The following is a 14,895-nucleotide window of genomic DNA, read 5'->3' as shown; positions in this document are numbered from 1 at the left end:
TAAATATGGTATCACTAATACCAATTCCCCACTTAGCTCAGTCAGAGGAAAAGTAAAAAAAGCTATAGCTCTCAGAACAGAGAGATGCAAAAACAATTCTTTTTTTTATAAAATTGTTTTTATTTTGTAAATCGACAAAATATAACAAAAAAAGATTACATATGGTATCGCTGTAATCTTATCAAGTGTACAACATGGTGAACTGTGTAAATAAAAAGCAACAATTCCCAAATTGTTGTTTCATGTTCATTCTGCCTCCCAAAAATTGGAATAGAAATGGATTCACATTTATCCTGCGCTCTGCGCTGAGCATTTAAATTGGTGAAAATCTCTGAAGACTGTAATTCAGATGGAATGCTCAACTCAAAATTCACTATAATGAGGTAGAGGAAGTAATTTTGGACTCTCTCTGGTGTATAATTCGGTGATATCTGTATTTTAAGCATTCATCAAAATGCGATCAAACAGTTTTTTTGCAGTTCTGAAAAGGACAAAACTGAACTCTGCGGCCTCACTGTAGTGAAAGAATCATCTGGTGTGTCATCTGAATCATGTCATTTGGAAATTTAGATGGAAACCATGATGTAAATGCTCAGCATAGAGCACAGGATAAATATGATCACAACTTTAGGTAAAATGTTCCCAATAAAAGTTTTAACTCAATCCACAAAAAAAAAGTCCTCATTCATGTCCATCATCTGTCAATGGAAATATAGGGGTTTTTCACATTACTGGTAACTGAAAGGCTCTGGAAACGCACCATGGCTTCCCCCAAAAAGAATTACAGCTAAATCTGTATACCCAAATCCAAATGCCCCTCTCCCTTCTGAGCCCCACAATGTGTCTAAACCACATCTAGCATCCACATGTTTCGCATTTCTGTTGTGAGGAGAACCCAAAAGCATGAGCTGGACACTACAATGTACAGCAATAAAATGTATGGGCACTACAATGTGTTGGACATTACAATGGCAGATTTGCAATTCTTTTTCAGCATTATTTATTGCTGCTTGTTTCTGGAAAACGCCCATGGAGTCAAGATCAACAGTACACCTGTTCATAGATTCTCAGAGGGGTGTCAATTGCAAAATGGGGTCACTTGAGGGGGGTTTTGCTCTTCTGGCACTTAGGGGCTCTGTGTATGGAGTCCGTATACTATTCTAGGAAACTTTGTGCTCCAAGAGTCAAATAGCGCCCCTTCCTTGGCGTGTGGTTAAGCAGTACTGTACAGCAACATGTGGGATATTTCCACATTCAGCAGAAATTGTGTGACAAATTTTGTTCCCATTTTTACTTATTTCCTTGTGTGAAAATGTAAAATCTGAGGCTAATACTACATTTTTGTGGTAAAAATGTAATTTTTTTTCTTCACTATCTAATGGTATAAAATTCTGTGACACACATGTGGTGTCAATATGATCACCACACAGCTAGATAAATTAATTGAGAGGTGCAGTTTGGAAACTATAAGCATCTAAAGGGTTAATAAACTTCTTGGATGTGGTTTTGAGTACTTTGAGGGGTGCAGTTTTTAGGATGGAGTCACTGTTGGGTATTTTCTGTCACCTCGGCCTCTCAACGTCACTTCAATTGTGATGTGGTCCTTAAAAAAATGGTTTTCTACATTTTGTTGTAAAAATGAGAAATTTTTGATAAACTTTGAACCCTCCTACCTTGCTAACAAAAAAATATGTTTCAAAAATTGCTCTAATGTAAAGTAGACATATGGGAAACGTTATTTATTAATTATTTGTGTGATATATAACTACCTGGTATAAAAATTCAAAGTTTGAAAATTGTGAAGTACTCAAACTTTTTGTACATTTTTTCATAAACGCAAACCATATTGTGCAAACCTCACCACTAAGGCTAGGTTCACATTTCCGTTAAATTGTATCAGTCACAATTCGCGGCTCTGGTAAACAACGGAATCCGTTTGGCGGATGTCGTTGTTTCCCATAGACTTGTATTAGTGGCGGATTGCGACTGATGACCTTGCGTTGCATCCGCTGTGCCGTGGTTAGTCGTTTTTGGACTGACCGCCGGGCGGGAGCAACGCAGACTGTAACGTTTTTTTGGCTGTCAAAATTAATGCACCGCGCAGGAATCCGTCGCAATCCATCAAGCTTGTAATGGATGTCTATGGTGCTGGATTCCGTCGTAACCCGTCTTACGACAGAATCCAGCGCTGGATTCCGTCATGCTCTACTGAGCCTGCCCAGCATGTTTGGCACACCCACTGGGCTGTCCCAAACACAAACGGATCACGGTGGATCCATCAAAAAACGGACGCACAGCGGATGTAACGGACGCAACAGATCAGTTTTTTCACATGATTCCTGTGAACGGAATCCTGTGAAATAACACATCCGTTGCGTCAGTTGACATCTAAAAAATGACGGTAGCAATCTAAAACCTGACGGATTTAAAACAACGGAAATGTGAACCTAGCCTAAAGGCCACTTTACACACAGAGATAAATCTTTGGCAGATCTGTGGTTGCAGTGAAATCATGGACATATTGTTCCATTTGTACACAGCCACAAACCTGGCACTGATTGTCCACAATTTCACTGCAACCACAGATCTGCCAAAGATTTATCTCTGTGTGTACAGTGGCCTTAAGATGAAGTACAATGTGTCACAATAAAACAATCTCAGAATCAGTGGAATATATTCCAGTGTTCCTGAGAGAAAAAATTGGCCTTGTCGGGAAGGTAAAAACAGGCTCGGGGGTGGAGGGGTTAATTCTCCCATTAAATAACAGTTCTAGAGTATCGTTTCTCATTGATAACAATGTATAAATAAACTGACACTCGTCTGTCCAATAAGGTTGGTCAATTTAGACAGTTTTGGGACGTATCCCTTTCACAGGGAATGTAAGAAAAATATTGATGGCACATCCTACCTTTCTAATGTGAACAGGTGCAAACTGAACATAAAACATAGTAACAAAAAGGAGACACTTGCACCTTGTAGTGCTAAGATATGTGGAACAATGAATAAGGGAATATAGACATGCATTACTGCTATGAAAAACATGCAAAAATTGAGATACTTAGCACACACAAATGGCCGGTTTTATGTGAGCCCAACAGCCAGTGACAAGGTGATCTCTTTTTGTTACTTAGTTTCACAGGGAATGGTAACACCTAATTTACCATCCCCCTTTTCAAAAGTGTGTACCCCTAAACCATGTAAATTGACTCCCCTGATTGGACAGTATCAGAGCGTCCAAGGATGCACCCCCAAATGGAGGAAATAAAAAATAAACAGCACAATGCAGAGTTCTAAAAAAAGATGGTTACAAGGATATTATAATAATATGAGAATAAATCAATTGTTCTGACTAGAGATGAGCAAATCAATTTGTAATTAATCAAGTTTGTTACAAATTTACCTTAAAATATAAAATTTGACAGTATCCAGTATAGAATATAAATTTGTGGCCTGTGATTAGCCTTATGTGGTCACACAGGGGGCAATGCAAGTTACGCCATACTTATTTCATCCCCCCCACAAACACATGTGACTGCATGAGGTCACTATGGACCTGCATTTGGCTTTATTAAGTAGTCATATGGGGGTAAAGCGCATCATGACGCTAATTGACCAGTCAGAGATTGGCTTCAGCCCTGGACGGTAGAACAGAAGACCAGGAAGCCATGGTTGAGGTGGTGAATGAGGCATAAGAACAGGTGAGGAAAGGTGAGTATATTTTTTATAATTGTTTTTAACCCTTTCTCTTGTTTCATGGCAAGGGAAAGGGTTAAAAAAAATAATTGAAAAAATATATACTCACCTTTCCTCACTTGTGGGACAATTTAGATTCAGATTGAATTTATTCAAACTAAATCAAATCTGCCCAAATCAAATGTCCCTAGATTAGCTCAACCTCTATTGAGATCAATGGAAACATTTTGGATGGTCTTCTGTATTCACTATGGATTTGGAGAAAAAAGTACGGTAGACGTCATTCCAGTATTACATCAATATCCCAAATATTATTATTAGATAATTAAGATTAAAATAACTCAAAGTTGGATAATATTTCAGATATCGGAAAAGAAAATCACAAATGTTGACCAGAGCAATCTGAAATGGACGGGCTTTGTGCAACAAGCACATTCCAGGCTTGGGTCTGGGAGCAGTTCTAGTCCATGTACACCAGCCTTACCCAGAGCCATTTTGGAGGTAAGTGCAAAGTAGTATCCCAGTTGATGTATCTCTCTTTCCATTCACTGCTTGCAGTCAGTACACATAACCTCTCTCTCTGAGGTTCCTTCTGGAGGTGTCACAAACCTCCACACTGATCATGTGCCAAACAACCAGTCTTCTTCTTAACACATGAGACAAATCCATGGTCGGAGGTATGTGGATAGCTAGACTCGCCCATCTCTCCAGCTATCTGTAAACCTGTCTCTGGAATGCCCTGACAAGCCTCGTGGCACTACAAGTACCAGAGCGACCATCCAGGTTTACATCTCTTTTGTGATATATGTCGGCTGCCATGTTATAGCACGTAATAAATATATGTACATGTCGCGGGCGGGGAGGAGGGTGTCAGCACACCGCGCTCACCCCTTCTGCTCGGGTCCGGCTGCTCAGTGGCGGCTCGAGCCGTAGGCCGGATCCCGGGGGTTTCCTCGAGCGGCACTCCTCGCCCGTGAGTGAAAGGGGGTTTGTTGGGTGCGGGGATTGTTATAGTTCGTGACGCCACCCACGGTTGTGGTGATTTCACCACCGCTGCTCGATGCGGGGATCCCGGGGATGGTGAAGGGGAGCAGCCTGGTGTTGTGTTGCCCCTCCGTGGGTAGGGGTTGGTGATCCCGGGGCCCAGTGGGGTGCAGGGGCGCAGGGGCAGCGCTGTGCCTTGCGGCACGAAGGTACTCACTCAGCCAGTAAACACGACACAGTTCTCGGTAAACAAAAGGCTGGTTGGACGGGTCCCTCGGACGGTTCACGGTGCTGCGGTTCCCTGCAGTTAGCGGTGACGGTCTCTTCCCTGCACCTTTGAAATGTTTGGTTTGGTAGCGATGGATTCCCACCGGTTACCCGCCCCCCGACTGCAATCTGGGCCGGAGGAGCTCCACACTTTGCCCGCAGGCGCCGGCCCTGGGAAACTGGTGCCTTGGCGGTGGCGGTGTTTCCCCGTTGTGGTTGGACCTTTGCCATCAATCAGGACTTGCTTGTTGGGAGATCTACGTCCCCTTCACTAACGGATTTAGCAATTTACAGCGACTCCAAGCCTTGCTGGGATCTGAAAAGCCCCTGCTCTGGTGCTGACTGCCCTTTGTATCCGCTCCAGACCACCGGGCACACAGCCAACGGGGTCCTTTCAGTAACCTCCAGACAGTCCCACTGCAGACCTTCACCGCCGTCTGCTGACCTTGTTGGCTCCGTCTGGGCACACAGCCACAGACCACTTCAGGCTGTACTTAACTGCCACCTTCCACTTTCCCTACTTTCACTTCTAGACTTCACACTTGCCCTGCCCGGGCTAATCTGCTGTTGACACAGGCTCACCCTGGGCTGATCTGCCTGACACTTCCTGCCTCCAGAGCTGTGACCTCCTAGGTGGGCGGACACCAACCGCCTGGCTCCACCCCCTGGTGTGGACACCAGCCTCTGGAGGAAGGCAACAAGGATTTGTAGGTTAGCTGGTGTACCTGCAGGGAATGTGGGGTGTGTGTGTTGTTGTGACCTGTGACCCCTGGCTTGCCCAGGGCGTCACATTCCCCCTTAGCAAAACCAAGACCGTCCTCGGGCTGCCCGTCCAACACCGGTTTTATTTTCCTTTTTGTTTTCTGTAAAGTAAAAGGTATAACATAATACGGTAAAATACATTTTTACTAATAACTCTTCCCAAAACGGGAGGCACATCACTTTAACGTTGCAACGGTGTACGGTTACGGTTTCCGCTCTCTCCCACCCAAGTAACCTGGCCCTGATGCTGCCCCTAAAACCCAGGCAGCACCCCTTGTCCCACAGTCCAGTACACGGTACCCGAGCGGGATCTGTCCTTGCCTCCAGAGGGTAGCCACCGGTCCTTTTGGTGGCTGGGCCCCAGCCTGCTCTGCTTAGGGCCCTCCCTCCAACTTGCCTCTCCGGAGGCGGCCTGCGGAAACGGTAACGGTACCCAACATATTTACAAGCCACTAAAGTTTGTGGTTGCCCTGCAAGTTCACGGGCTTGTCCATGGATAGTTCCCATGCATTTTAAACGGTCCCCACGGGGACAACGGTGCCGGCTCCAGCCGGTTGCAAATCACAATAAATCAGATGAGGTACGCGGTGATAATTTTTCTTATCATTCTTTCCAAAACTTTTAAACAAACAACAAACTTCTGGTGGTCCCCACGGGAACGGTGCAACGGGCATCCGCTGCCCTACTCCGGTCCTTCTGCTGCTTCATCCGAGGGAGGGGGTGCAGGGCTCACCTTGCTCTCTTTGCTGCCCCTGAGCTTCACATCTAGGGCAAACCACCCCCTCTCTCCGCAGTGCCGGGTGTACCGCACCATGTCTCCCGGTATGAGATTGCGGCCAGGATGCTCCTCGGGCAGGTGGGCATTTACATCCCGCCGGGCTACAAACACTTCGGCCTCCAGGCCCGGTTCATACATAAACCCGTAGCCCCGGCGGACATCAAACCGCCTCACCTGCCCCTCGTACAACGGGCCCCGGACACGGAAGGTCGCTTGCCGCAGATTTTCCTTTTCCCGAATGGCTCGGGCCACCAGCTCGGCTTTCCTTCTCTCCCTCTCTGCGATCTCCAGGCCCAGCTTTGTCGGCTCCCTTTCCCAGTATGGCGCTGCTGCCAGCGCCGGCGCACGGGTCGGGCCCCGCGGGACATCCAGAACGTTACCCACTGTCAGGAAAGTGGGCGGCGTATCCCGCGGTGTCATGGCCTTGGGCGCTGCCTTGCAGCAACAACCCGGTGCCACCTCAGCCGAGGTGTGGGGGATGGGCACAGGGGCTTTCCGCAGCTGGGCCTTCGGCTCGGAGCGGGTCATCGGCTCCGGCTCGGGAAACTGCTCGGGGACTGTCTCTGGCACAATCTTCGGGGCCTTCCATGGTAATGCCTCCGGTTTGCTTCGGGCTCCGGCTACAGGTCGGTCCGCTGGGGCGGACGGGCTGGGTATCGCTACCGGTTGCGGTGGCAGCGGGCCTAGTGGCGGGGTCACGGCCTCCGAGACGGGTGGCGAGGGAGGCAACGGGGGGAGAGGGCTTGGACCGGGTCCCTCAGCCGCAGCGACCGGTCCCTCCGGGACATAGGGGCGTGGGTCACTCACCCTCCCTTCCTCCGCTTCCTCCTCGCGTCTCCGCACGGTGGCTATAACGTCCGCCATGTCGGTCTCCCACTCCTCCAAGAGGAGCTGCATCTTGACCTGCAGCCTTAGGTGGAGCTGCGCGGTCCGGATTTCCACCCACGCTGCGGTTCCCGGCGCGGGGGCCACGGTGTTTCGGGACGGCATCCACATGGTGACTTTCTCTTTTCTTTCCAGGAACGGTATGCTTGCAGGGTCCTGGCGTCCCTGCTTTTATAGCCGCGACTACATGCGGCCAGCCGCCATCGCATCCCCCTTAGCTCTTTCCAGCCCCTCCTCTCTCGGGGCGGGGTCTTGGCCTTCGCGCCTCTACTGCTCGAGAAGACGCTCGAGCGGGAACTTTTCGCGCCAAAGATGGCGGCTTCTGCAATTTTTCTGCCGGATACCTCCGGCGGTAACAAGGCGCACCTCTACCCAACGGCAGAGCGGTAGGATCCTGTTCGTGACGCCAAGTTGTCGCGGGCGGGGAGGAGGGTGTCAGCACACCGCGCTCACCCCTTCTGCTCGGGTCCGGCTGCTCAGTGGCGGCTCGAGCCGTAGGCCGGATCCCGGGGGTTTCCTCGAGCGGCACTCCTCGCCCGTGAGTGAAAGGGGGTTTGTTGGGTGCGGGGATTGTTATAGTTCGTGACGCCACCCACGGTTGTGGTGATTTCACCACCGCTGCTCGATGCGGGGATCCCGGGGATGGTGAAGGGGAGCAGCCTGGTGTTGTGTTGCCCCTCCGTGGGTAGGGGTTGGTGATCCCGGGGCCCAGTGGGGTGCAGGGGCGCAGGGGCAGCGCTGTGCCTTGCGGCACGAAGGTACTCACTCAGCCAGTAAACACGACACAGTTCTCGGTAAACAAACGGCTGGTTGGACGGGTCCCTCGGACGGTTCACGGTGCTGCGGTTCCCTGCAGTTAGCGGTGACGGTCTCTTCCCTGCACCTTTGAAATGTTTGGTTTGGTAGCGATGGATTCCCACCGGTTACCCGCCCCCCGACTGCAATCTGGGCCGGAGGAGCTCCACACTTTGCCCGCAGGCGCCGGCCCTGGGAAACTGGTGCCTTGGCGGTGGCGGTGTTTCCCCGTTGTGGTTGGACCTTTGCCATCAATCAGGACTTGCTTGTTGGGAGATCTACGTCCCCTTCACTAACGGATTTAGCAATTTACAGCGACTCCAAGCCTTGCTGGGATCTGAAAAGCCCCTGCTCTGGTGCTGACTGCCCTTTGTATCCGCTCCAGACCACCGGGCACACAGCCAACGGGGTCCTTTCAGTAACCTCCAGACAGTCCCACTGCAGACCTTCACCGCCGTCTGCTGACCTTGTTGGCTCCGTCTGGGCACACAGCCACAGACCACTTCAGGCTGTACTTAACTGCCACCTTCCACTTTCCCTACTTTCACTTCTAGACTTCACACTTGCCCTGCCCGGGCTAATCTGCTGTTGACACAGGCTCACCCTGGGCTGATCTGCCTGACACTTCCTGCCTCCAGAGCTGTGACCTCCTAGGTGGGCGGACACCAACCGCCTGGCTCCACCCCCTGGTGTGGACACCAGCCTCTGGAGGAAGGCAACAAGGATTTGTAGGTTAGCTGGTGTACCTGCAGGGAATGTGGGGTGTGTGTGTTGTTGTGACCTGTGACCCCTGGCTTGCCCAGGGCGTCACATACATACATTTATCTACAATTAATGTACAACTTTAATGTTCAACTACTTACACTATCTAAAAGATATTTGCAAATGTTTAAAGAGTTACCATCATGTACATTTTCATTTAATCAATAGTTCACATGAAAGTAAGATATATTACAACGTTACTTATTTGAGAAATCTGCTTCTTTCTCCTCTTGGACTGATCTTTAACCCTCAATTCATAGGTAAAATCTGTATTCAATAAAGACAGATTTCGTCAGTGCTGACATAGCGGATGACAGTTGGTGCTTATAAGATTTTTTTGGAGAGGGGGAGGGAGGAAGTTGAAGGCAAACACAAATATTTTTCTGCAAGTACTCCTGAATCACTATTTACAGTTCTGCATAGAACTTCCTAAGCACTAACTGTAAAATCTTCAGTGACGGGAAAATCTGTGTTCCCTGGAGACACATTGTCATCCATGAATTATGAATTTTGAGAATGAAAGACCAGTCTAGGAGGAATATAGGGTGGAGAATAGATGTTTAGAGATGACTGCACTGCTGTAGAGGAGGAGAATGCCACACTCCAAGATAAATTCAAGTAGCTTTACTAACATGTTTCTGGTTCAAACCGAACCCTTTTTTAAAACAAACTACAGAATTGAAAACAGTTTGGTCCAAACCAAGAGCGCATTAATAAAGCTACTTGGATTTAGCTTGGAGTATGGAATTCTCATCATCTACAGCAGGGCGGTCATCTCTAAACTCCTCAACCCAAACATATTACTTACTGTCACTGTCACGGCCATCTCTCTGCTATTAGAGACTTGTGTTAGGTTCTGGGCCAGAGTCTCTCTTTACCATCTGAGACTCCTCACATGAATTGTATTCCCTTTCCATTGGTGCTGAAAGGGTTAATGTCAGATTTGCGTTCCAGCAGCTTCTGATTCCAGATCTCAGGTGTTTCCGGTTGGTGACCACTCCATTCCCCTATATATGGTCACATCTCCCAGTAGAGGGTGCCGGTTATTCTGAATCCATTCTGAAGCTTGGCCTGAAGGTGGAAGGATCTGCTGATTCTTTGTTGCAGTGTAGAGATGTGGGCTGCAGTCTTAGGCGGGCTTTGCACGTTGCGACATCGCAAGCCGATGCTGCAATGTCGCACGCGATAGTCCCCGCCCCCGTCGCAGGTACAATATCTTGTGAAAGCTGGCGTAGCGAAAATTATCGCTACGCCGGCTTCACATGCACTCACCTGCCCTGCGACCGTCACTCTGGCCGGCGACCCGCCTCCTTATTAAGGGGGCGGGTCGTGCGGCATCACTGCAACATCACACGGCAGGTGGCCAATAGGAGCAGAGGGGCGGAGATGACAGGATGTAAACATCCTGCCCACCTCCTTCCTTCCGCATAACCTACGGAAGCTGCGGTGACGCCGGTAGGAGATGTTCCTCGCTCCTGCGACTTCACACACAGCGATGTGTGCTGCCGCAGGAGCGAGGAACAACATCGGACCATTGCGTCAGCGTAATTATGGATTACACCGACGCTGCACCGATGATACGATTAAGACGCTTTTGAGCTCGTTAATCGTATCATCTAGGCTTTACACACTGCGATGTCGCATGCGATGCCGGATGTGCGTCACTTTCAATTTGACCCCACCGACATCGCACCTGCAATGTCGTAGTGTGCAAAGCCCGCCTTAGGCTGGAATCACACTAGCGTATGGCATGTGATGCGAGAGCATCGGATGTGATATGCTAATGACCCCCAGCTCAGGCTCTGCTGCGAGCGTGAGCCGAGTGTCATGCTACTGTGACCTGATCTTGCAATCGGGTCACAGCTGTGAAGCTGAGTGCGGGCGCTGCGGAGGAGAGGGAGGGGTTAATCCTGCCGTCTCCTCCATTGTCAGCCTGTGCGTATATCTCACTGCACTGGGATAACATCTGAGTGCAGTCCGATGTTTCTCTCGCACCCATTCACTTGAATGGGTGCGAGTGATACGGCTCTCACAGAAAATCGCAGCATGATGCGACTTTTCTCGCAGAATCTGGATGCGAGAAAAGTTGACCATCTGCTCTCCCTCATTGACTAACATTGGTCAGAGTGCAATGCGAGATTTTCTCGCATTGCACTCATCCGTTTTTCACGCTCGTGTGAGCATGCCCTTAGTGTCTGACTGCAACCATGAAGCTGAGGCTTATCATTTTCTTGTTTCCCCTGTCTGTCGTCGTGTTGGATTAGTGCAGCAGTGGGGCTAGTGTCTCTTACCTACCATCTCACTAGCCAGGGCTTCAGGTTCCTGCTCGGCGACAGGTGAGGAACCTGTATAGGGATTGGCTAGGAGTGCAGGGTACAGTTGCAGGTAAGTGAAGGAGGTGTCCATCTTTCCTCTCACTAGCGCTAGACCCCACCATTGTTAAAGTGTCCCTGGTGTACCCATTCTATACTGTGGTGAAATCCCTGTTTGTTGTGTGTTTCCTGCACGGTGGACCTTCCCCAAGTCCGTGCATGACATTCAATTTATGTGTTCTTGTCTCCTTTCTTTCTTGAGGAAAAATAAATTCTCCGATAGGATATAATACAGTTTCTTATTTTCATGTTTATTATTAAGATATTAAAACTAAATAAAATGACAATTACTCTTTAAAGGGGTAATGTAACAATAGGAATTGATGGAATAATATTAGTACATTTCATTGATGTCAGATTGGTTTGTATAGGGCCCTTGAGACCACACCGACTGGTCCCCTTTGCACTTTTACTGACATAGTGTATAAATGTAATTTGTGTTTTAAATTAGAACCCAGGTTTATTGGTCTCATCAGGTTGTAAAATATCAGTGTAAAAAGAGGAAGTGCACAACATCTGTAATTATTTGTGTCCTTAAGGCCGCTTTACACACTGCGATATCAGTACCGATATCGCTAGCGTGGGTACCCGCCCCCATCGGTTGTGCGACACGGGCAAATCTCTGCCCGTGTCACACAACATTGCCCGGACCCGTCACACATACTTACCTGCCCTGCGATGTCGCTGTGACCGGCGAACCGCCTCCTTTCTAAGGGGGCGGTTCGTTCAGTGTCACAGCGACGTCACAGCAGCGTGACTGAACCGCCGCCCAATAGAAGCGGAGGGGCGGAGATGAGCTGGACGAACATCCCGCCCACCTCCTTCCTTCCGCATTGCGGCTGAGAGGCAGGTAAGGAGAGGTTCCTCGTTACTGCGGTGTCACACGCAGCGATGTGTGCTGCCGCAGGAACGAGGAACAACTTCGTTACTGATGCAATAACGATATTTGAGAATGGACCCCCATGTCACCGATGATCGATTTTGCACGTTTTTGTGACGATGCAAAATCGCTCATAGGTGTCACACGCAACGGCATCGCTAAAGCGACCAGATGTGCGTCACAAATTCCGTGACCCCAATGAGATCACTTGAGCGATGTCGTAGCGTGTAAAGCCGGCTTTAGGCTTAGTTCACACTACGCTTTGAGGGTTTCAAGTACGAGTTTAGCTCATCCCAGGAAACAGCAGCACTTTAGCTTTTCTGTTCTCCTAGACATTGATAGCTGAAATGGTGAATAATATTAATATGTATAGTTCATAAACTCCAGAGAGCCGAGCTGGAGAAGGTTTTCATTCAGTCATCCAGCATTATTATTTCATCCATGTGTTTGTTTTCTCCCTTAAATACAGAATGAAAATCTCCGCTCCAGTAGAGACAACCACTACAGCAGTTCCCTCTCTGACATGATCATAAGTCCTCTGACCCCAGGGAAAGATGATGTGTTTTGGGGCTCAGCGCAAGGCGAAGAACAGCCACCTAAGGTAGATGGGATTTGTATAAATAATTATTTTATATTCTATTTGTTTAAAACATTTCATTTACAATTTTTTTTTTTTATCAATGATGAATTTTACTTCCTGATGGTGTATTATATGAGTGAGGTGTTATTCCCAAGTCTGTATCTGGAGGTGAAAAACCTCTGGACAAAACAGAACCCCGCCCAGTATTATTCAGAGACCGGTAACAGCTTTATAAAACTCTGAGGCATTTTAGAGAAAGACATAACTGAGATCCAGGGACGAAGTGACTAGTCTAAAGGGTGCTTTACACGCTGCGACATCGCTAACGATATATCGTCGGGGTCACGGTATTTGTGACGCACATCCGACGTCGTTTGTGACATCGCAGCGTGTGACAGCTAGGAACGACGATCAACGATCGCAAAAATTGTTGATCGTTGACACGTCGCTCCTAATCATAATATCGTTGGTGGTGCATGCTGCTGATTGTTCGTCGTTCCTGCGGCACCACACATCGCTATGTGTGACACCGCAGGAACGACGAACATTTCCTTACCTGCATCCACCGGCAATGAGTAAGGAAGGAGGTGAGTGGGTTGTTCCGGCCACTCATCTTCACCCCTCCTCTTCTATTGGGCTGCCGTGTGACGTCGCTGTGACGCCGAACGCACCTCCCCCTTGAAGGAGGGATTGTTCGGTGGTCACAGCGACGTCGCTGCACAGGTATGTGCATGTGACGCTGCCGTAGCGATATTGTTCAATCACCAAATATCGCACGAACGACGGGGGTGGGTGCTATCGCTCGCGACATCGCTAGCGATGTTGCAGTGTGTAAAGCACCCTTAACAGGCACAATATATCCCCATTGGGTCCTCCCCATCCACTCAGCTAGGTTGGCAGCTCTTTCACTATACACATTATTTGTACAGCAATTTTGGAAACTTCTGTAGAAGCCCCTTGGATCTCCACTTACAGTGGATGGGGAGTAGGGTGAGCGTTTTTTCTTCACTGCTGCAACTTGCATCTCTCTTAAGAAAGGCCGAGCATGATTAGAGCTAAGAATTTATGAATAGGAGATCAAAATTTTGCCTTTTTCCCTATGTTTTCCACCACCTGGTATGGAGAGTTGGCTGTGCATATATGGTTCTCTACAGTCCCTTGAATCTCCATGTACAGTGGACTGGGAGTAGAGGCGAGGGTTTTTCTCTGGTGGAACTTGCATCTGTCTTGAGAAAGGCCGAGCATGGATAGATCTAAGAACTTTTGAATAGGACATCAACAATTTGCCTTTTTCACAATGTTTTCCAACACCTGGTATGGAGAGTTGGCCGTGCATCTACAGTCCCTTGAATCTCCACTTTTAGCCAGCGAGGAGTAGAGGCGAGGTATTTCCTCTGGTGGAACTTGTGTCTGTCTTGAGTATGCCGAGCATGGATAGTTCTAAGAATTTATTTGTATGGGACATCCAAAATTTGCCTTTATCCAAAGTTCTTCACCCACCTGGTATGGAGAGTTGGCCGTGCATGCATGGTTCTCTCCAGTCCCCTGAATCTCCACTTACAGTGGATGTGGAGAAGAGGCGAGGTATTTTCTCTGCTGGAAAGTGCATCTGTCTTGAGAATGGATGAGCATGGGTAGTTCTAAGAATTTATTTGTATGGGACATCCGAAATTTGCCTTTATCCAATATTTTTCACTCACCTGGTATGGAGAGTTGGCCGTGCATACGTGGTTCTCTCTAATCCCTTGAATTGCCACTTACAGTGAACGTGGAGTAGAGGCGAGGGTTTTTTTTCTGGTGAAACTTGCATCTGTCTTGAGAATGGCCGAGCATGGGTAGTGCTAAGAATTTATTTGTATAGGACGTGCAAAATTTGCCTTTTTTTCAATGTTTTGCACCACCTGGTATGGAGAGTTGGCTCTGCATGCATGAAAACACTTTAATATGCTGTGGATATACCATAAATGTCCCAGATATAAATAACCCTTTAAATAAGAGTTTCATAAGGCCAATCTGTCACCAGGATTTTAATACCCCAATGAAGGGGCAGAGACCCTGATTCCAGTGGTGTAGTACTTACTGGGCTGCTTGCTGCAGTTTGGATAAAATCACTGTTTTATCTTTGATAATCTCCTGC

At 48.3% G+C, this 14,895-nt stretch overlaps 1 protein-coding gene across 1 annotated transcript in view; it reads left to right on the top strand.

Annotated features, from left to right (window-relative positions):
* The window catches only part of NRK (Nik related kinase), a 432,773-nt gene that overhangs the window by 227,801 nt on the left and 190,077 nt on the right, over nt 1-14,895 (top strand). Inside the window, exons 16-17 of the mRNA XM_075323819.1 lie at nt 4,057-4,194; nt 12,648-12,779. Coding sequence (XP_075179934.1) covers nt 4,057-4,194; nt 12,648-12,779 — 270 coding nt within the window. The remainder of the gene's footprint in view (nt 1-4,056; nt 4,195-12,647; nt 12,780-14,895) is intronic.

The sequence above is a fragment of the Anomaloglossus baeobatrachus genome, chromosome 9 (genome assembly GCF_048569485.1).
Source record: "Anomaloglossus baeobatrachus isolate aAnoBae1 chromosome 9, aAnoBae1.hap1, whole genome shotgun sequence".
NCBI classification, from domain to species: Eukaryota; Metazoa; Chordata; class Amphibia; order Anura; family Aromobatidae; genus Anomaloglossus; species Anomaloglossus baeobatrachus.
This window is presented reverse-complemented; position numbering and strand designations above follow the sequence as displayed.